A 22812-nucleotide genomic window follows, 5' to 3' on the forward strand; every position below is an offset into this window, starting at 1 on the left:
GGTTCTGCCTCTTTAACCTCATTAATTTATTTGAAAAAATAATGTAAGCAGTGGATAGCAGTTATGAAGTACATACAAAATATCAGGACCTGGCCCAGGCCTTCAACATTACAGGCATTACCGACAGACTTGTAAATCTGAATATAAACCCTTATATTACATGGTGGACAGTTAAATGTTCTTTTGACAGAACCTATGACATTACTGTTGCAGGTGCCACTTCTGAAAACAAAAAAAAGTTACCAGTGGATGGCTAAGTACTGGACCCTCCTCCCACCTGGCATCCATTTCTTTACGATGACATTCCTGCCCATGTTTATCTAAGTTTGCAGATGACTGTAAATTGGGCAGTGTTACTTGCTACTTCAGTGACTAAGAATTGCTACAACATGGGTTAGCCCATGTTAACAGTTGGCACAAGGGCAATGATCCCAAATTAAATATGAAAAAATGTATTATAATTTATGCTGTTAAACAAAATATTTTTTGCATACTAATAGGTGACACACTCCTCCAATCAGCCATTGTTGTATAGAATCTATTCGCTCTTATTAATAATTCGTTATTGTTTGATGATCATGTGCTCATACTACTTTGGAAAGCTTTCTTTCTGGTCTAATTTCTAAAGGTATTTCCTCTAGAGCCAACATAGTTTTAATTTATTTCTCATTAGAACCATTCATGAATATTATGCAGCTTGTGGCATGTATTTGTCTAAACATATCATTCAGCTTGACAGACCTCAAAGATTCATGACTAAAAACATCTGCAGCCTCAAAAATCTTAGTTATCATCACAGATTGGCAGCCTTCTTTCAGTAGTCTCGTATCGATTCCTTTGTGGAGATCTGTATCTAAACTTTTAAGCCTCAAAATTTCAAACTCTCTTTGACCACCTATGCTTTCACAGAGCAAGTGGTACCTCAAATACCCAGTTAAAGGAATTAAACCTACATCAACAGATAAATAGGATACGCTGACAGGATTTATTCATATGTCAACATATCCCCCACCTCTGTAACAAGCATCCACTATGTCAAGCATAACTGCACTTTTGCCACCTTCAAGGTAATCCTAGATAATTGTATGAGCAGCCTCAAATTCTCACCCAGACCGCCTATAATGGGTTATTGGCTAGGCTTGTTGTAGTCTGCAGACTGACTGCCCAATACTTACCTATGAATCCATGAGTTGTTTTACAGAACTTTACTAATGCAGGTAGTGCCGTAAACACTAATGTATTAGCTTCACAAGTAATGTCCAGCTGATACTTTAAAATACCCTGCTGCCAAGACAAATCATGTGTTAATGGCAACACTAACATCAGAATTACAGAATAAGTGCAAAAAGAGCTTCCCCTTAACAGGGGCATAAATTCCTTTGTTTTTGTTACACTTTAAAAAAGATGAAATGAAAATTGAAAAAAAAAAATCAATTGCATAACTGCTTTGATAAACTGGACCATATAAAAGCTAGAGAAACATGAAAGAAATGTCCATCCACGTTAATGCAGCAAAATAACCGACATTAAATCTGCAGCAGGTTTAAATTCAAGCATTGGAAGCATTATAAAGCTGGAGTGGCTGCACATTCTCCAGGAGGGGTCTACTGTTTTGGCTTCTGGCTGAAAGCAGAATTACTTGACAAGCAATTATCCATATGTAAGTAGTACCATGGTCGGCTAGATGCAACACTTGTTGTTTCATGAATAAAATACAAGCAGTAAGCATGTTTTATAACAGAGCTTGATAAGTTAGACCTTAGCCTCCTAATATCCTAATCATCATAATTTCCATATATGTTGGCCCAGTTTTCTAGTTATTCTGGGTTCTTCTTAAATAACTTTGGTGTAAATTCTATAGAATGTACTTTCCATATGTCTGATATATAGTCTGAATTTTCTTCTCAAAATTTTCCAGTTCCTCATCTGCCACACACAATTTACTTTCTGCAGTTCTCTTGTGTGTATTCCCGGATCTACCTGACAACATCGACACTTCAGAACACCGACGACAACTTCACCGACACCACATAATCGACAGTTCACAAACACGACACCTCATAACAACAAACAAAACAAATCCCCTGTCCAAAACCCACACACACAACACAAGCACACCAAAATCCTTACAAACCAACACTAACCCTTACATACACAACTATCTACAACCCTAACCGAAACCCTAACCCTAAGGTCCGTCACTATCGCACACTCACCTAACCCGCGCCCTAACCCTAACTCACTCAACCCGCCCCTAACCAAAAAAATATCACTACTGCACCCTTACCTAACCCGCGCCCTAACCCTAACTCACTTATCCCACCCCTATCCCTACAGACCGTCAACATCGCACACTTACCTTACTCGCACCCTTACCTAACCCGCTCCCTAACCCTAACTCACTTATCCCACCCCTATCCCTACAGACCGTCAACATCGCACACTTACCTTACTCGCACCCTAACGTCCGTCACTACCGCATACTTACACATCCTTTCCCCATCTCAGTGTTCTCAGCGTCGGTGTTTTCCCTCCGTCGGTCTTCTGACTTGTCGATCTAAGTCGTTGTTGGTGTTCTGAAGAGTCGATGTTGTCAGGTAGATCCGTATTCCCACATAGTTTCGTCAGTTTGTTAGTTTGCCTTTTTTATGCAAGGCAAAACTTGCTGTGTAATATCTTTTTCTATTAATATGCAATTATAAAAATATCTATACAAGTTTCTTTTCAGCCTCATCCAAATAATTCTGCCATGAATAAATAAACATGATTAAAGCAAGTCACATGTCCCACCACACACAGCCTTGTCCTGTGGTTATTCCTATCTTGTCCTTTCTGGTGAATTCATTTTACCAGCCAGTTGGAATAATAAAATTCTTTTATCATAGGATGCTGTAACCAAACACATTACTTTTTGTAGTCATTCACCTGTTAATCATGGTAGTAACCTAATCCAATAGGGACCCATTTTAGTCATGGGTCGGTGTATAAAACAATGTGAGCAAACAAGTTTAACACACATTTAATTAATGTGCACATTATTTACACACTTCAAAGAAAAACTAATCTAATGACAATGAGTCAATATGAAATCATTGTACATAAAACAAAAAGGATGTACTACTTTTATGGTACGAATCTTGAAACTAATGTGCATTTAGAAGTTAACGATAAGTCCTGAACTACAGTGCATAGATACAGGGTGTAGTGCTTAGACACAAGGTTTACGGGAAGTGTAAATGAGCAGATTGTACAAGATGACAAACAGGACTCTTCCAGTGTACTGATATCATTACAGGCCCAATGGCAGCTAGTCCTCAATATGCCTACAACTGCCAGTATTTCCTCTGCATTTGTACATTTGGGGGTTACTTGAGTATAGCCTGTTTGAAAAAAGAAGATCATTGCCCCATCTTCTTCCTGCTTTATATTAGAAACTGATATCTCCTATGGCAAAGCAACTGTTGAGCCTGGGATGCACACTGCTTACTGTGATGTGTTTGCTATTCATATACCATTCAGGGCTGACTTTACCAGAAGGTGTGTCATAGAAGGAAAATACAGAGTTTAAGTTTGAAGCAGGCAGCCAAAATAAACACAGAAAGGGAAAAATAATTTCTAAGTCTGAGGAAGGCAGGCAAACCATACAGAGGCAACTCTCCACACAACTAATAAGGACTAGCCTACTCTAGGATAATACCATGGTCACTACCTGGAGTCAGATTCCTGACTTCTTGGTCTAGACAGGGTTTTGAAGAGGAGTCGCCAGGGATCTTCATGTGAAGGATGAAAAAAGTCTGGAACACGTCTTCAAAACCTAAAAAAGCATACGAGCTACTGTCCTGCAAAAGCAAAATTAATGGAATTACCTAGGAAGGCCGGAAGGCCAACCCCCTTAGTTTCTTAATCTCGAATTATCTTCTGTTTCCTCCCTCTCCACCAAAATGTTCACACTTTATTTAGCTGCTTTTACTGTAATTGTGTTCTTCCTACTTTATTACCTTACTTTGCTTTTCTGCTTGCTCTTAAGTGCTCAAATGCTTTTATTCTGCTGCACTTATTTTTGCTAGTTAGTAGCCTGACTAAATTTGTCTGTTATTCTAAGCCTCTTAATTTTGGTTTTAGAACTTTGGCTTCAGGACAGTTATTTTACATTTAAGTAGGTTTTTGTAGTCTACACTCTTGTGGACAAATGCTTATTAAAACCCTCTCTCCACAAGTCCATCCAAGTTTCAGAACACTATGTCTGGACAATTCTCATCAGTTTCTCCTGCCAGCCTGGTCGACATAGGCATACTGAGACAGTATGACAAATGCCTCATGTTCACTGACAACTCTCTTCTCCTAGTACATAATTTTTTCTACTTATGACAAATGCATCTAAATCAGTAACCTGGAATCCATGCTCTCTCATCTCACAGTCAGTACTCATGACAAAGAGGAAACTGCCAGCACAAACAACATACCACCCACATCACATAGCCAAGCACAACACACATATCTATGGAGAGGTCCTCAATCAAAATTTATCTAAACAGCAGAGACCTCCAAAACACACACACAACATCAAGCACATCACAGACAGCAGACAACACATCAGTGTCTCACAAACACAGCCCATAAGGCATAACAATAAACCAACACAGCTCATAAGGCATAACAATAAACCAAACATACTAGTCATTGGCTACTCAATTGTGAGAGACACCGATGTCCCCCTTACTAGGCTCAACAAGGAGAAGATCACAGTCAGTTGTCTGTCAGGTGCAAGAATCCGCCACATCATGCATGCACTTAAGTCTCCCTACAACAGGTACAAGTATGACTGTCATTGTCCATGTTGGTGTGAATGAATTGAGATGTACCTCCCTGGACTATATGAAGAGAGACATGATTGAGCTCTCACAGGATGTGTCCCAGGTAGGTATAACCCTAGCCCTAAATAGCGTCCTACCTTCACCAATAATGACACCACAATACCAACAGAAAATAATTGACTTCAAGAACTGGCTTAGTTTCTGGTGTCATTCCAAGGGGATACAGTATTTGTCTGCCTGGGATGACATAGCTGACAGGCCTCGATGCTTTGCCAGAGATGGCCACCACCTGTCACCCCTGGGATTACAGATTCTGGACAAGGCTCTTCTCTCCCCCATTGTGCCTTTTTTAGGCTATGTCCCAAAGACAAATCTTGCAACACAAAAGATCGGTTAAAAAGTAAATTAAAGCTTATGCTGCCTAACACTAGGAGCCTTAACCTGAAAATGCACTCACTGGAGTCTTTCCTCACACTGGAAGATGCTGACATCTGTGCAGTCACGGAAACTTGGTTCAAGGCTGTGGAAAGCACCCCTGCCTTACCAGGCTATACCTCATTCCAAACATTCCAACCCCAAAATGAGGTCGGGAAGACTAAGGGTGGTGGAGTCTCTAGCTTCATTAAAGACAAGCACACCTCCAGACTGGTTTGGCAGCATGATGTACAAGAACTACTCCGGTGCAACTGACAGTTGGCAAGACACGCATCCAAGTTATAGCCACCTGCAGATCCCCCTCCATGACTCAGGACAACCACTCCTCCGACCTGGACCTACTTGACTCCATCAAGGTACCCCCTAACACCCTGATCCTTGGTGACTTCAACTACCCACCATAGACTGGGTGAACTATTCGTGCACTAAATGCACTCACCCAACGATTCCTTTACTTCATCAATTCTAATGCACTAGACCAGCTTGTCTCATTCCCCCACAAGGGGAGATGACATTCTGGACTTGGTTCTCACCAACATGGGTGACTGCTGCATCACCCCATTTCTTCTCTGGTGAGATCAGACCATCAGTCTGTCTCATTCAAATTTTCTATCCCATCCAAACCCCCCCCCCCCAAGCCGTATCCAGGCTAAAATCTTCTCAAAAGCTGACTACAACTACTAAGGGAGGATATTAATAGCTTCACACCACTGCGCCCCCCCCCCCCCGAGAATGCAGACACCTATACTGAACAGTACGCCAATGCAGTATACAAGCACCTGTACAACTGCATGGACTCAGCCATACCCAACAGAACTAAAACCTGCTCCTCAAGGAAACACAAACCCATCTGGTGGACATCCTCTATCAACAGGCTTTACAACAAAAGGAAGAAACTGTTTTCCATGTGTAAAAAGGCACAAATTCCCAGTTGGAAAAACTCCCTCCTTAGCCTCAACAAGCAAATTAGATCATTAGTGAAAACCTCCAAAGCCAATTATGAATCGTAACTAGCATCTGAAACAAAAGGAAACCATGAAGTCTTTTTCAGTTACATCAGGAACCTCCATAGCAAAGCCCAGGTTTGTTCCGAATTAGTTCTTAATGGTACCACTTACATGGATCCTGTTGACTTTGCCAACTTGTCTTTAATGAAGCTAGAGACTCCACCACCCTTAGTCTTCCCGACCTCATTTTGGGGTCAGAATGTTTGGAATGAGGTATAGCCTGGTAAGGCAGGGCAAAATTCACCCCCTGTCCCCCCATAAGGCCCATTCACCCCCCTGTCCCCCCAAAAGGCCCATTCAACATCCCCAAATACTTGTCCCACACCCCACATCTCTGTAGATCAAATAATAAAGGCCCTATCCAAGTCAAAGAACACAGCTTCCATGGGACGTGATAGTGTCCCAGGTTGTATTCTGCACCATCTCCAACAAGAACTAGCTTTGCCATTGAGCACCCTATACAATCACAGCCTAAGTGCAGGCTTCATTCCAGCAGAGTGGAGAACTGCCATTGTCATCCCCTTGTACAAAGGTGGTGCCACTACTGACCCTGAAAACTATCGCCCCATTAGCTTGACAATTCTGACCTGTAAAGCCATGCAGCATATTTTATGGACCTCATAAACAAGGACGTAGGCAATCTCCAAGCACTTGACCCCATGCAGTTCAGATTTGTCAAGGGCAGATCTTGCCTGTTGAACCTGGTTCACTTTTTTAAGACTGCTCCCAAGGCTCTGGATGAGGGAAAGTCAGTACATAGAGCTTATCTTGACTTGGCTAAAGCCTTTGACACAATCCCCGACTCGGGCATCATCGAAAAACTAATACAACTTGGCGTAAATCCCCATCTCATTAGGTGGGTGGCCAACTGGCTCACTGATGGGAACAACATGTCAAAATAGGTGCTTTTACCTCTGACAAGGAGACCTGTTACTAGTGGTGTTCCCCAGGGATCTGTCCTGGGACCCCTTCTGTTTGGCATCTACTTCTCAGAGGTCCAGGCAAAGACAAAATGCCTGTAGCTGACCCAGCTTGTGGAAAACTGTATGTTGAATGCTGTCACCGACTCCTCAAGTGATGTTAACATAGTACAAGAGAGTCTCACAGCAACAAATGACTGCTGCCAAAGTCATGGCCTTAAGTTAAACACAAAAAAAATGTATTATAATACCATTTGGCAAAAACACAGCCCCTACTGATTACCACATCAATGGCAACTCCCTAAGCAGACAACCTGTGGTAAGAGACCTCGTTATACAGGTTGACAACAATCTCACATTCTACCATCATGTAGCAGCAGTGGCCAGAAAAGCCTTTTACTTGGTTCATCTCATAAGTAAAGGGATTGCATCGAGAAAAAAGGAGGTTATTACCTCTCTGTACTCCTCCCTTATTAGGCCAATAGTTGAGTACAATGCCCCGTTTGGTATGTACCTCTCCAAACACCTGTACCAGCTGGAAAGGCCACAGAAATACCTCACAAAGAGAATCCATGACCTCCAACACCTGTCCTATGTGGACAGGCTCAAATCACCATCACTCTACTCAGTATCGTACAGATTGCTCAGAGGTGATCTGTGTCTCGTCTACAAGGCAATCTTGGACCCTGCCCTACTAGAGATGCTCCATATCAGTATGTCTAACTCCTCTCGCATTACCCATTCGAGAGGCCTAACTCTTTCTGTATTGGAGGGAAGCCTTCTAGCTTATCAGTGGGAATGGCAAGCATTAAGTAGCCTATCTGCCACAACAGGAGTGGTTTCTGGCCCAGAAATTGTAGTTTATTGGCCATTTGGGTAGGTTTTTGGGTCTATATTAGAACATCGAAGTGTTACAACTTCGAATGTTCTAATATTGAACCCAATTCAGTGAACGCTGACATCAAATATTCAGAACAGCAAATTTTTTCCTAGGGAAAAAATTTGCTGTTCCGAAACACATACACACAACACAAACACACCAAACAGCAATCCACACACATACATCTAAAATCTTACATCTAACCCTACACTAAACTGTACATACATTACTAACTATCTACTTATCTTAACCCAAACCCTAACCCTAAGGTCCGTCATTATCTCAGACTCATCTCACCCGTGCCCTAACCCTAAGTCACCTGCCCCACCCTAACCCTCACTTCCACACATTTGCACACTTACCCGACCCGTGCCCTAACCCTAACTCACCTAACCCACCCTAACCCTCACGTGCACACAATTGCACACTTACCTGAACCTGACCTGTACCGTTCCACCACAGCACTGAAAATAGCGAAGCGACAGAAATGGACAACCAAATTCTTTCCCTGGGAAAAAATTTGGTTTTCTGCAGCTTCACTATTTTCAGCGTTTGCTGAATAGGGTTTGATATTAGAACATTCGATGTTATAAAACATCGATGTTCTAATATAGACCCATTTTTTTCCATCTCTTTCAACTTTCTGGTTTAAAAGCCTGCATTTGCACTTGTTAACCACCTTTCCTGTAACTAGTCTAGTCCAGACATAGATTTGCTGTATCCAGGACTGTATGGAAGCTTCTGAGCTACCCAAGCCTTTCTGTGTTGGAGGGAAGCCTTTTAGTTTATCAGTGGGAGTGTTAAGCACTAGGTAGCCTATCTACCACAAGGGGAGCGGTTTCTGGCCCAGAAATCATAGTTTATTGACCATTTGTGCAGTTTTTTCCATCTCTTTCAACGTTCTGTTTTAAAAGCCGGCATTTGCGCTTGTTTCCTGCCTTTCCTGTAACTAGTCTAGTCCAGATACAGATTTGCTGTATCCAGGACTGTTTGTAAGCTCCTGAGTGGTGCCAAAGTCTGCTGTTCAATTTTTCCCTTAGATCTGCTAGTTCACTCCTCTCCTGCACTTTTACTAGCTTATTAGTCTAGCACTTTACCAGACTACTTGTAGCAATTATTGTAGCACACAAAAGTGTTACCAGCACTAAACGTTCTACAAGGAAACAGCTCCAGTACTTATTATTAATGCCAACCCCTCCAGGCATGTCTAAATGTCAGTTCCCTGTGCATTCTCCTATTAACCTGGTGAACCTGGGCATCCTAAGTGCAGCAACTGCCTCATGTACACGGACAACCCTCTCATTTTACCTCCCAGCATTCAGACCTGTGAGAGATGCACTTATATATCCAAACTGGAAGCCACACACTCTCCAGCCAAGACCATGTTAGCTGGTCAAGAGGAGAAGGTCAACACCTGCACCACATCACATGGAACACACAGCCCTTCACATAAAAACACAAACCATACACCCACCTTTGCAGAGGCTCTCAAAAAAATCTACCCAAACATCTACCAAAGGCAGAAACACACTCGACCACCACAACACAACACTAATCACGAGACACATAACTCTCCTAAACAGTGTGCCATTCAACCAAAGCCCCTAAGGCAAAACAGCATGCCCAACACACTAGTCATAGGTGACTCGATAGTGAGGCACACTGATGTCCCACTCACTAGGTTGAATAAGGAAAAAGTAACAGTCAGCTGCCTGTCAGGTACCAGGATCTGCCACATAACGCACGCACTCAGGTCCCTCAACAACAGGTACAAATATGACTCTGCCACTGTACATGTGAGTGTAAATGACCTGAGACATACCTCCCTGGACTACATGAAGAGAGACATGGAGGAGCTCTCAGATTATGTAGCCCAGGTGGGTATGACCCTAACCCTGAGCAGCATCCGACCATTACCCAGAATGATACCACAGTATAAGCAGAAAATGACCTATTTCAACAATTGGCTAACTTTCTGGTGTCATTCTAAGGGGATCCAGTATCTGTCTACCTGGGATGACATGATTGACAGACTTTGATGCTTTGCCAGAGATGGCCTGCATCTGTCACCCCTGGGCTCCCGAATACTGGCCAAGGCTCTTGGCACCCCTATAGTGCCATTTTTAGATGGTGTTCCAAAGATCAAATTACCACCATAACAGCTACAAACAGATGCAATTTGAGGGTCATGCTGCTCAACACCAGAAGTCTAAATCTCAAAATGCACTCGCTCAAAGCACTCCTTAAAATGGAGAACAGTGACATTTGTGCTGTAACAGAGACCTGTTTCAAGGCAGCAGAAAGCACCCCTGCACTACCAGGCTATAACTCATTCAACATGTTCGGCCCCAGAACTTGGATCATAGCTCCAAAGGTGGTGGTGTTTCCATATTCATAAAGGATGTGCACACCTCCAGACTGGTAGCCCAACATAATGCATCAGAGATACTTCAGGTGCAGCTAACACTGGGTAAGACAGAGATTCAGGTCGTACCCTGCTATAGGTCCCCAACCATGTCCCAATACTCACACTCCACGTTCCTAAGCACCCTGGAGAATATTAAGGTCCAACCCAACACTCTCATACTGGGCGACTTCAACTACCCCTCCATTAACTGGGAAAACTACTCATGTAACAATACACTTGCCCAATGTTTCCTGGAATTCATTCATTCCAATGCCCTGGACCAGCTCGTTCGTACCCCCACTAGAGGTAGCAACATCCTTGACCTGCTCATTACTAACACGGGCGACCTTTGCTCTACACCAATAGTCAACTCCTCCCTGGTTAGATCTGACCACAAACGAATCACCTTGGAAATCTACATCCCCCGCCCCCCCCCCCCCCCACCCCCACATACACAAAGGTAACCACCATGAAAAACGTCTCCAAAGCTAACTTTGGGCTCCTAAAAACAGAGGTGGCTAACTTCACAGGACCCATGCAAATGGATAATAGTTGCATGACCGCCAAATCATATACCAATGCACTGTACAAACAGATGCACAAATGCATGGATCTCGCCATACCCAATAGAACCAAGACGCTCTCCTCCAAAAAGAAGCCAATCTGGTGGTCTCCTGCAATAAACAAACCCTACAACAGAAGGAGGAAACTGATGCAGAATAAGGTGAAGTCACAAAACTGGAAAAGCTCCCTTATCAGCCTCAACAAAATGTTGGGATCCCTCATCAAATCCTCTAAAGCTAGCTATGAAAATAGAATTGCAGCAGATAGTAAAGGCAACCACAATGCCTTTTGTAGTTCTATAAAGAAGCTCCATGGCAATACCCAGATTTGCTCTGAGCTACTGCACAATAGTACCTCCTATAACGAGCCGACAGATTCAGTGCCAACTTTACCCCTCCCCCCAACTGACCAATCACAATACCAGTAGATTGTCAGGTGCTCAGTATTACTGCTGTACAGGTTAAAACAGCACTGTTCAAGGCTAAGAATACAGCTTCTATGGGACCTGACAATATCCCTGGCTGTGTTCTACATGAACTACAGAGTGAACTGGCACCACACCTGTGTGCCCTGTTCAACCACAGCCTTACCTCAGGCTTTGTCCCTACTGAATGGCAGACTGCTACAGTCATCTCAATCCACAAAGGAGGAGTGACTACAGACCTTGGGAACTATCGCCCCATTAGCCTGACAAGTTTGATATGCAAAGCTATGGAATGCATCATCATTGACCTAATAAACAGGGATATAAGAAATCTCCAAACTCTGGATCCCACACAGTTTATTTTTGTGAAGGGCAGATCATGCCTGCTCAACTTGGTCGATTTCTTTGAATCAGTCACCAGAGCTGTGGATGAAGGCAAGGTGGTCCATACAGCCTACCTTGATCTGGCCAAGGCCTTTGATACCATTCCCCACTCAGGAATCATAGAAAAACTCACTAAGCTAGGCATCAACCCCTATATCACTAGGTGGGTTGCAAACTGGCTCAAAGATAGAACCCACAGTGTGAAAGTAGTTGATTCCAAGTCAGACTGCCGACCAGTCATGAGTGGAGTCCCACAGGGTTCGGTCCTGGGTCCTATCCTGTTTGGTATCTACTTCTCTGAAGTCCAGGGCAACACAAAAGGACTCTGGCTGAAAAAGTTTGCAGACAATTGCAAGTTGGGAGCTATTATTAACTCCCCAAGTGATGCTGACATCCTACAGAAAGGCCTCACTGAGACCAACAACTGGTGTCAGAACCATGGCCTTAAGCTCAATGCCAAAATTCATCATTCCCTTTGGGAAAAACCCGGTTCCCATGAATTACATCAATGGTACTCCACTGAACACAGGAGGCGTTAGAAGAGAACTGGGAGCACAGGTTGACAGCAACTTCTCTTTTGACCACCACATTGCCACTGTGGTCAAAAAGTCCTTCTATGTGGCACATCTCATTACTAAAGGTTTTGCATCCAGGAAGAAAGAGATCATTGTCTCCCTCTACTCTTCCCTCATTAGGCCAATCATTGAGTACAATGCCCCATTTGGCATGTACCTCACTAAACACCTGAAACAACTGGAGAGGCCATAAAAGTACCTCACAAAGAGGATGCTAGGCCTTAAACATTTGTCCTATATGGACAGTCTCAAAAAACTCAACTATTCTCTGTCTCATATCGCCTACTTAGAGGCGATCTCTGCTTGACTTACAAAGCCATGTCTGACCTAGATCTGTTAGAAATGCTACATCTAAAGAAATCCCAATCCATCCGCACCACACGCTCCAGAGACCTCAACCTCATTACCACAATTAACAAAACATGCTGGAGGGACAAGTTCATAACCCAGAGACTGCCCATGCTATGGAACAGACTTCCCATACATGTCATGCAGAGAACCTCACTGACCCTCTTCAATAGAAATCTTGATGAGTGGATGGGAAATAGATGAATCACCCCTGGGATCACTCCAGTGGCTTTACTGGACAGAGGCACTGGGAACTAAGGTTGGGTGGCACGATGCCAGGGTAATCCTATGGGCTAGGATTGTAAGGGCTCCAGGGTCATTAGCTTAGTACACACCTATGAAATCTAATGTGACATTATCAAAACCTGTTGGAGAGACAGGTCTGTCACCCAGAGGTTCCCCATCTCTGGAATAGACTTTCCATACACATCAAACAGAGTACGTCACTGACTCTCTAAAAGCACAGCCTTGATGAGTGGATGGGAAACCACAAATTTGTCCAATGGGTTCCACCTGTGTCCCTCATTGACAGGGGTGACAGGTGCTGACAAAGGTTTCTTTTTTGGGGATAAACTCTTGGCTAGGCTTGTAAGGGCCCCAGGGCCATTAGCCTAGTAACATCCTATGATCTTTTGCCTGCATGGTTAAAGTGTGTTAAACTGCAATTTGTAAATGTTAATGGCCAACTCTGGGGAAAATTATGTAACCAGAATGAAGTAATACTGACATTCAGTTGACTAAAAGGAGGCCACATTGAACTTAAATCGGGAAATTATCTACTTATACTGTTTAAATAGAATGGATTTTATACACTTGTATTTCCAGGAGCATTTGCTAGAAAATATTTGCTGAAGCAGACTAGCAGTGCATTCATGACTGGGTTTGTTTTCAGTTGCCTTTTTGCAAAAAATATGGGAAACAGTTTTATGTTCTTCTCTGTAAATCGATCCTAACTTAAAACTGAAAGGCTAGTTCCAGAGACTTTTTTTTTGTTACTGAGAGTAAAGCAAATTGCTACACTATGTATACCCTATTCTAGGTTTTCACACTGTTAAGCTACATGGGTCTATTACAGGAGTCCAGAATCGGCTAGAGACTTAAATATAAACACAACTTAATACCTTTGATGGCTTGAGTCTTTTTATGTAAGAAACCATATTGTTGTTTTCACCCTCTTACCAACCGCAGTATTCCAGTAAGCCGCGGTGGTGCAGTGGTAGCATTGTCGCCTCACAGCAAGAGGTTCTCCAGTTCAATCCTCGGCTGGAGCATCTTCTGTGTGGAGTCTGCATGTCTTCCCCACGGTTGAGTGGCGTTCGAAAGACATGCATGAATGGGCGTGCCTTCGTTGAAGGTTGGGAGTCGGGCGGGCGGGCACCTCGGTACCATAAAAATCAACCGCCAATCATTCGCGGACCGGAGTTCCTCTGTGGTGACCCCTAACCGGGAAAAGCCAAAAGAAAAACAACAACCAACTGCAGTATTCCACACTGCATTTCTATCCCTCCCAGATGAGCCACACTTACTTTGATCTCTTTGCCTCACTTGTCACTTCTCATTTCCTCCTCCTTGGTAAGATAGTTTATCAGCTTTTTACTCCACATGTCCATTTTTCTTGTCCCCCTTACTTAAATTTACAATTAAGGACTGTGACATAACTAAAGTGGATCCACATGCTTCATGCAAATAAAAAATATCTGCAAATTTTTACTGTGCTATAATACTTTGTTTTAACAGTGACAACACTACAGCACACAGATGACATATTTCTTCCAGCATACCAAAACTCCAGTGAGAGGCTACAGTCTCTCATCAAATTCACCCACCTTCTAATAATCATGGCCTGTTCCTGAACCCAAAATGATGTTCATAGGTTCATACTAGGCTATCTGCCCTAGGGCATTTATAAGCCTAGCCAGAGTGTGTTTGGCTTTCGCCACCCATTTTAAATTAATTTTGCTATGCCCTTTTTCGAGGTTAGTATACTGTGCCTCTGTCTAACAGTGACACAGAAGTGATACCCAGGGTAAATCTATGATCTCCCATCCACTCATCCAGATTCCTCGTGAAGAGAGTCAATGAGGGACTCTGCCTAACCTGGACTGGGATTTTATTCCAGAGTGAAGGGAGCCTCTGGGTTATGAATCTGTCCCTCCAGCATGTCCTATTTATTTCAGTGCTGAGGTTCAAGTCTCTTGAGCGCGTAGCTCGATGGGATTTGGATTTTCTGAGGTGCAGCATGTCCATTAATTCCAGGTTGGACATGGCTTTATACGTCAGGCATAGATCGCCTCTGAGCAGGCGGTATGCCACTGAGTAGAGCTTGAGTTTCTTTAACTGGGCAGCATATGGCATCTGTTTGAGCCCTTTGATCCTCTTGGTGAGGTACTTTTGGGGTCTTTCCAGTTCCTGCAGGTGTCTGGTAAGGTACATCCCAAAAGGGGCATTGTACTCAATTATGGGCCTGATGAGGGATGAGTAAAGAGGCACGATGACCTCCCCTGATCTAGATGTGAATCCCTTCATGATTAGGTGGGCTATATAAAATGTTTTTCTAACCACTTTGGCCACGTGTTTGTCAAATGAGAGATTGCTATCAACTTGGGTCCCCAGGTCCCTAATTACTTCTTCTGTACTTAATGGATTACCACCTATGTGGTAATTTGTGGGCACTTTGTTTTTGCCAAAGGGGATGACTATACACTTTTTGGCGTTTAGCTTGAGGCCATGGCTCTGGCACCAGTTGTCTGTTTCTATGAGGCCCTTTTGGAGGATGCTTGTGTCGGCTGGAGAGTTGATTATGGCGCCCAATTTGCAGTCATCTGCGAACTTGGTCAGCCACAGTCCTTCCGTGTTTGCCTGTACCTCCGAGAAATGTATACCGAACAAGAGAGGTCCCAGGACTGAGCCTTGTGGGATGCCACTTGTAACTGGTTTGGAGTCTGACATGGCTCCAGCAATTCTAACCATGTGAGTTCTGTCTTTGAGCCAGTATGCAACCCATCTAGTGACATAGGGGTTTATATTTAAGCTGGTGAGCTAATCTATAATGCCCGAGTGGGGTATTGTATCGAAGGCTTTTGTGAGGTCCAGGTAGGCTGTGTGGACCACCTTCCCCTCGTCAATGGCCTTGGTGACTGTTTTAAAGAAATCGACCAGGTTTAAGAGGCAGGATCTGCCCTTAACGAAGCTGAATTGGGTAGGATCCAGTGTCTGTAGGTCCCCAATATCTTTATTTATGAGGTCCATGATGATCCTTTCCAAAGCTTTGCAGACCAAGCTAGTCAGGCTTATGGGGCGATAGTTTCCAGGATCCGTTGAGGCACCACCTTTGTGGAGAGGGACCACTGTTGCTGTATGCCACTCTTTGGGTACATATCCTGTAGTAAGGCTGAGAATGAACAGTAGTTTTATGTTTGGGTTTAGCTCTTCTTGGAGTTCATGTAGGACGCAGCCCGGGACACCGTCTGGTCCCATTGATGCTGTGTTTTTTAGTTTTGGAAAGGGCGGCTATTACCTGAGCATCTGATATATCAGGGGGGCAGCACTCTGCTGGGATAGATATTCGCCCTTTTGGTAGGGAGGGGGGGGGAGTTTGCGCTGAACCTGTCAGCTAGGATGTTGGCAATGTCTGTGGGTTCGGTGTATTTTTTGTCATTTTGGACTAATTCTGAGCATATCTGGGAATTCCCACCCAGGTTCCTAACATAACTAAAGAAAGCCTTGTGATTATCCTTAGTGTCCTGTGCAATTTTTCTCTCGAAGCTGGCCTTAGACGACTTTATGAGTGCCCGTAGTTTTTTGCTAATACTGATCAGAGATGTCTTCCCTTTTTGGGATTTTGCTCCATCATGTAGTAGCTTCCTCCTTCTATTGTATAGTTTGTTTATGTCTGAGGTCCACCAGACAGGACGTCTGCCTTTGGAGGATTGGGTCTTGGTTTTATTTGGGATTGCATGATCCATGCATTCCTGAAGGTGTACATAGAATGCGTTTATAAAGGATTCTGCAGTCTGGGCCATATTTTCCACAGGCCCGGGGGCTTTGAAGGATTCCACCTCGGTTTTGAGGAGTGTGAAATTTGCTTTAGAGAAGTTTTTCACTGTGGTTTTCTGGGCAGGGGGTGGGGTCGGGATGTGAATATCCAGTGAGATTAGTTTATGGTCTGATCTTACCAGTGAGGGATACACTTCTGGTCTGGAGCATAGAGTCCTCATGTTGGTGATGATCAGGTCCAGTATGTTTTCCCCTGTTGTGGGAGTGGTAACAAGTTGTTCCATAGCATTTGAGTTTATAAATTCTAGGAACCTTTGGGCTAGGGTATTGGAGCTAGAGTAATGCTCCCAGTCTATGTTTGGGTAGTTGAAGTCGCCCAATATAATAATGTTTGGAGAGACCTTCATATTTTCCAGTGTTCTCAGGAAGGCCGAGTGGGGTTCCTGGGTTTGGGAGGGTGGTCTGTAGCAGGCTATAAACTGGAAGGCAGTTTTACCCACTGTTAGTTGCACATGGATAGTCTCTGAAGTTTCGTGCTGTGCCACCAACCTGGAGGTGTGGGTATCTTTGACGAATATTGATACTCCCCCTCCTTTTGTGGTTCAGTCCAAGTTTTGGGTCCGAAAAGCATGGTATGAAGTATAACCTGGTAGTGCTGGGGTGCTCTCGGGAGCCTTGAACCAGGTTTCTGTTACTGCAAAGATATCGATGTTCTCCATGCTAAGGAGAGTTTTGAGTGCGTGCATCTTGAGGTTTAGACTTCTGGCGTTGAGTAGCATTACTCTTAGTTTCATATCCCTTGTGATACCTATGGAGGTGGGTTTGTCTTTTGAGCCTTGCCTAAAAAAGGCACTATGGGGGTAGCAAGAGCCTTTGCCAATATCCGAAAGCCCAGGGGTGACAGGTGCAAGCCGTCCCTAGCGAAGCATCGTGGCTTGTCAAGCATGTCATCCCAGGCTGACAGGCATTGGATCCCCTTTGAATGACACCAATACTTAAGCCAATTGTTGAAATTGATAATCTTGTCTTCATATTGTGGCATCATTCTTGGTGAGGGTAAGATGCTACTCAAGGTCAGGGTCATACCGGCCTGGGATACATGCTCAGAGAGCTCCTATATGTCTCTTTTCATGTAGTCCAGGGAGGTACATCTCAGGTCATTCACACCAGCATGGACAATGACTGAGTCATATTTGTACTTGCCTTGGAGTGACCTGAGTGCGTGTGTTATGTGGCGGATCCTAGCGCCCGACAGGCAGCTCACCGTGACCTTCTCCTTGTTCAGCCTGGTGAGTGGGACATCAGTGTGCCTGACGATAGAGTCACCTATTACAAGTGTATCAGGTGTGTTGTTTAGCCTTAAGGGCTGTGACTGTTCGGCACGCTGGCTTTGTGAGATATGTGCTGCACGTGTTTTGTTTTGGGGTAGCGGTTGCTTGGGTGTCTGCTTTGGAGGTCTCTGCTGCTTAGACAGATTTTTATTTAGAGCCTCAGAGTATGTTTTTGTGTGTTTATGTGTTTGGTTTGCTGTCATGGTAGGTCTATGTGAGACTGGAATTGTAGTGTGTGTGGTTTCCTTCTCCTCCTGACTGGTTACGCCAGTACTGAGTTGAGAGAGCTTAGCCTCCAGTTTGGTTATATGGTTGCATCTCTCACGTGTTGGAATTTGTTGGGAGGAGGAGAGGGTTGTCTGTGTACATGAGGCAGTTGTAACATTGCCTCAAGATTCCCAGATTCACCAGCTGGAACGGAGAGGAGATTGACAACTGACCTTTGGACATGCTAGAATAGTATTGGGAATTCCTTTATAATTGAAAAAACAGGTAAATGGGGAACAAGGTACTCAAGGGGAGTTTGTGAGGGTGTAGTGCTTTAAATTTTTTAGTGCCGACTTAATGAGCAAGTGCCAGGTAACTTAAATGCAATGTGTTACAGGTAACTTAAATGCAAAAACGACAAACAGTAACTTTCTTTTAAGTGAAACAAGGAAATAAGTACAGTAAGCAATGCAGATATCACTAGGGATCCACAGAAGTGCTGAAAAGACGCGTTTAGGTGGAATTAGCACTTCAGGGAAATAACAAGCAAACAAACAACAAGCATACAAACAAAGCTAGATTCAGCAGGCCTGGATCTAGTCTATGCTACAGCAAACAAGGTGTACCAATTTCAGTAAGAAACAGTTCAAATATGCAGGCACTATAAGCCTTTAACCAGAAATTCCCAGCTCAGAAGGGCAGTGTCCAGCCTCTCCTCCCACAAGAGTGCAGACCACGAACCTTCTTAATATAAAATAACTGGCCTGAAGCCCAAGTGCTTAAACCAGAACTAATACACTTTTAGAATAACAGACACTGAGCCCTCAATCAGCAGTTCCCAACTTAGAAGGATGTAAGCTACCTGTCCTGCCACCACAGTGCAGGCCACAAACCTTCCTAATGTAAAACAACTGGTCTGAAGCCCAAGTGATTAATCCAAAAGACTTAGAATGATAGCTACACTTTAATCAAGTTACTACCAAGCAGTAATAAATACAATTGAATACTTTAAAGAATGCCTGGATTAGTGCTCAAGTTATACAAACAAAGCTAGATTCAGCAGGCCTGGATCTAGTCTATGCTACAGCAAACAAGGTGTACCAATTTCAGTAAGAAGCAGTTCAAATATGTAGGCACTATAAGCCTTTAACCAGAAATTCCCAGCTCAGAAGGGCAGAGTCCAGCCTCTCCTCCCACAAGAGTGTAGACCACGAACCCTCTTAATGTAAAATAACTGGCCTGAAGCCCAAGTGCTTAAACCAGAATTAATACATTTTTAGAATAACAGACACTGAGCCCTCAATCAGCAGTTCCCAACTTAGAAGGATGTAAGCTACCTGTTCTGCCACTACATTGCAGACCACAAACCTTCTTAATGTAAAACAACTGGTCTGAAGCCCAAGTGTTTAAACTAAAAGGCTTAGAATGAGTTACACCAAGCAGTAATAAATACAACTGGGTACTTTTAAGATGACGCAAAAGCAAAATAAAGTAGGAAGAAACACAAATACAGTAAAAGCTGATAAAAAAAATGTAAGTGGAAAGAGAGAAAGGAAAGAGAGAAAGGAGTAGCAGAAACTAAGCTGATTGGCCTTCTCAAATGTTCTCCCTGTACTGGGTAGAATGAGGTAATGACACTAGACTGGGAGGAAGGTCCCAGATCAAATTTACACTAGGGGCGGGCAACTGCAAAAATACTATACCAACAGGGACGGAGGGTGGGAAACAAACTGCAGAAATGTTTCTCACAGCTGAAAAGCAGCAGTGAGCCTTTAAATGAAAGTTTTAAACAGCTAAAGGAGCCTCTCGAAAAAAGAGTTTAACTGCAACAACTTATCTGAAACAAACAACCCAACAGATGCTTAATAAAAGAGGACAATTTCCAGTTAATACCTCACACACAGTGAAACTAGCTACAAAATACACAATACACAAAGTGCTATAAATAACAAAGAAATAAAGAACAAAATAAACAAAAAACAGGATACTTAATGTTATATATTATAGCTCCGAGTTTCCTCAGTGTCCTTCCTTCCGTAAGCTCAGTGTGAAATGGCAGAACACTCACAACTGAACTTCTTAGGTAACATAAAGTTGAAACCTGAGACAGCTTTTAAGAAAGAAATCTCAAAAGAACCAATGAGGTGCTTAGTCTAAGCTGTAGTCCAGGTGACCTCAGTCAGCCAATGACCTCAAACAATTCTCTCTCACTGAAATGCCTGATGGCTTTGGCTAAACCAAGATGTCCCTGAATATGTGCTCAGACACACAGCCTCCACAAACACTAGGCCCAAATACAAGCCTGAATATGGAAATGCTACAAATATCCCCACTACTTAGAACAAGCTGCAGAAATGTTTCTCACAGCTGAAAAGCAGCAGTGAGCCTTTAAATTAAAGTTTTAAACAGCTAAAGGAGCCTCTAGAAAAAAAGAGTTTAACTGCATGTCTTTAGCAAAACCACCCATGCCAGTTAGGACTGTCTTCTTGCCCACATCAGAAATGAAACAGGCCTGAGCAGATTAAAATCAAAATTGAAAGATGTCTCAAAATGCAATTGTTTTAAAGAGAACAGGTAGTGCACATATTCACTCATTTCTTCTGTTGCTGAACTGGGTTTATATCAAACTTGGGCTCTATAAGCATGCAGATTGCTCTTAAGAATACCTATCCTAGGTTATAACATGGATTCTCTCTTATTATACTAATAGTTGTAAGACTTGTTTTCAACTTCTGCATCACACTAACTTGAAACATCTGTGATGTTGATATGTGATCACTTCTACATTCTAGCTTTTTACTGTTCTCAAACTGTTTGGAAATTTCTGTTTTTCAAGCCATCTATATTCTTCATTTTTTGTTGTCTTACATCCTAATGACTGTTCTTACCAGTGAACTTATTTTCCATTGCCTGTACTGTTTTTGGATTGTTTAATTGTACTGTGTTGTGTGTTTGCTATCCATATACTTAAGTTATGAACTTAATCCAGAGTCAATACAGGCATTGATAGTTTAGTTATTTTTGTTTGCCTATGGCCTTGATCATTACTGACTATGGTGTATGGACCAGATATATATATATATATATATATATATATATATATATATAAGGGAACACTTCACATAATCGAATTACTGAAATCTTGAATTGCATATGGACGAGACCATATGATCGTGATTTCAGTAAATCGAATATGTGTAGTGTGTAAAAATAAGAGTTTACTTACATTAATACATTGCGTGCACACAGAGGCAAGGATTCTTGTACGCTCTGTGTGTATGTATTTTTTTTTTTTTTTTGCGGTGTTGACAGGAAATGAGAAATCTCCCATTTTGCGCTTCCACATACAGCGCAAGATGGGAGATTTCCCATTTCCCCACTGTAGCGCGATCTTGGAGTTGGTATATTTAAGTAGGGGGTGTGGGGCACAGCCCCCTGCAAAAGCAAAGTTTGTCTTTTTTTTTTTTTTTTTTGGTTTCGCTTCAAAAGTTTGAGTTTACGAAACTCGATCTTTTGCTTACGGCTATTTGCAGTTCGAGATTTTGTAAATTCGAGCTTCTGAAGTGAATCTATATATATATATATATATATATATATATATATATATATATATATATATATGTGTAACATTAAAGTTATAATACAGGAATAATGCTGTAGTAAATCTTTTCTGCAATATAATCAAGACCCGGAGAAAAGGTTTTAATGTTGTAACAATCTCTCTCGCTCTCTCTTTATTTCTAGGTTGTGTAACATATAAAACAATAAACTTGGCCCCTACAAGGCATTTCTTCTCATCTAATCAAAATTTTGCTTGCGTATTTTCTTATGAAACATCTATTAAATACCACATTAAGTTGTATCCCTACTGTAATTTTACTTACGCCTCTTTCTTAAATGTATCTAATGTAATTCGGTTTATGCTTGATCCATGTGGAAGCTCTTCATACGATGTTATCCCAAGGGTTTTCATCACTAGGAAAATAACATACAGAAAATATAAGGTTGCATATTACTTTATGACATCCACTAAACTAGTGTCATATACAATAAACAAGTAAATTATATTAACAGCAAAATTTATTTCCAAAGTGTTTCAATAAGAATAATGCTTACTTCTGCAACCCAACAGCATGTTTCAAGTTTTCCTCTTTGTTTGCTTGCTAGGCATTACAACCCAATATCTCCCCCTCTTACCCTTTTACCACTAAACCAGACTCATCAAAATATTATAGTAAATGGCAGAATCCAATCATACATTTTATGACACCCTACAAAAACTTAACCAAATGGATAACATGATAGTTTTTTTTCAAAAATGTTTTTTATTTATTTTTTATAACAATAATAATAACAATAACATATTTACACTCAAACTGAAACAAATTATTTACAAAGTCCATAACAAGGAAATACTTCTATATACATTCAGGAAATCATTTAATACTTTTTATTAAGGATTGTAACTTTTCCCAAGCAATTAATTTGTGTGTTAAATTCTTTGTATTCATTTTTAAACT

General features: G+C 42.3%; 1 protein-coding gene across 1 annotated transcript in view; it reads right to left on the minus strand.

Annotated features, from left to right (window-relative positions):
* The window catches only part of EFCAB10 (EF-hand calcium binding domain 10), a 123168-nt gene that overhangs the window by 44578 nt on the left and 55778 nt on the right, over window positions 1-22812 (minus strand). The window contains exon 3 of the mRNA XM_044087136.1: window positions 22177-22267. Coding sequence (XP_043943071.1) covers window positions 22177-22267 — 91 coding nt within the window. The remainder of the gene's footprint in view (window positions 1-22176; window positions 22268-22812) is intronic.

Source organism: Protopterus annectens, chromosome 11.part0, assembly GCF_019279795.1.
Source record: "Protopterus annectens isolate FY-2018-M chromosome 11.part0, PAN1.0, whole genome shotgun sequence".
Lineage (NCBI taxonomy): Eukaryota > Metazoa > Chordata > Ceratodontiformes > Protopteridae > Protopterus > Protopterus annectens.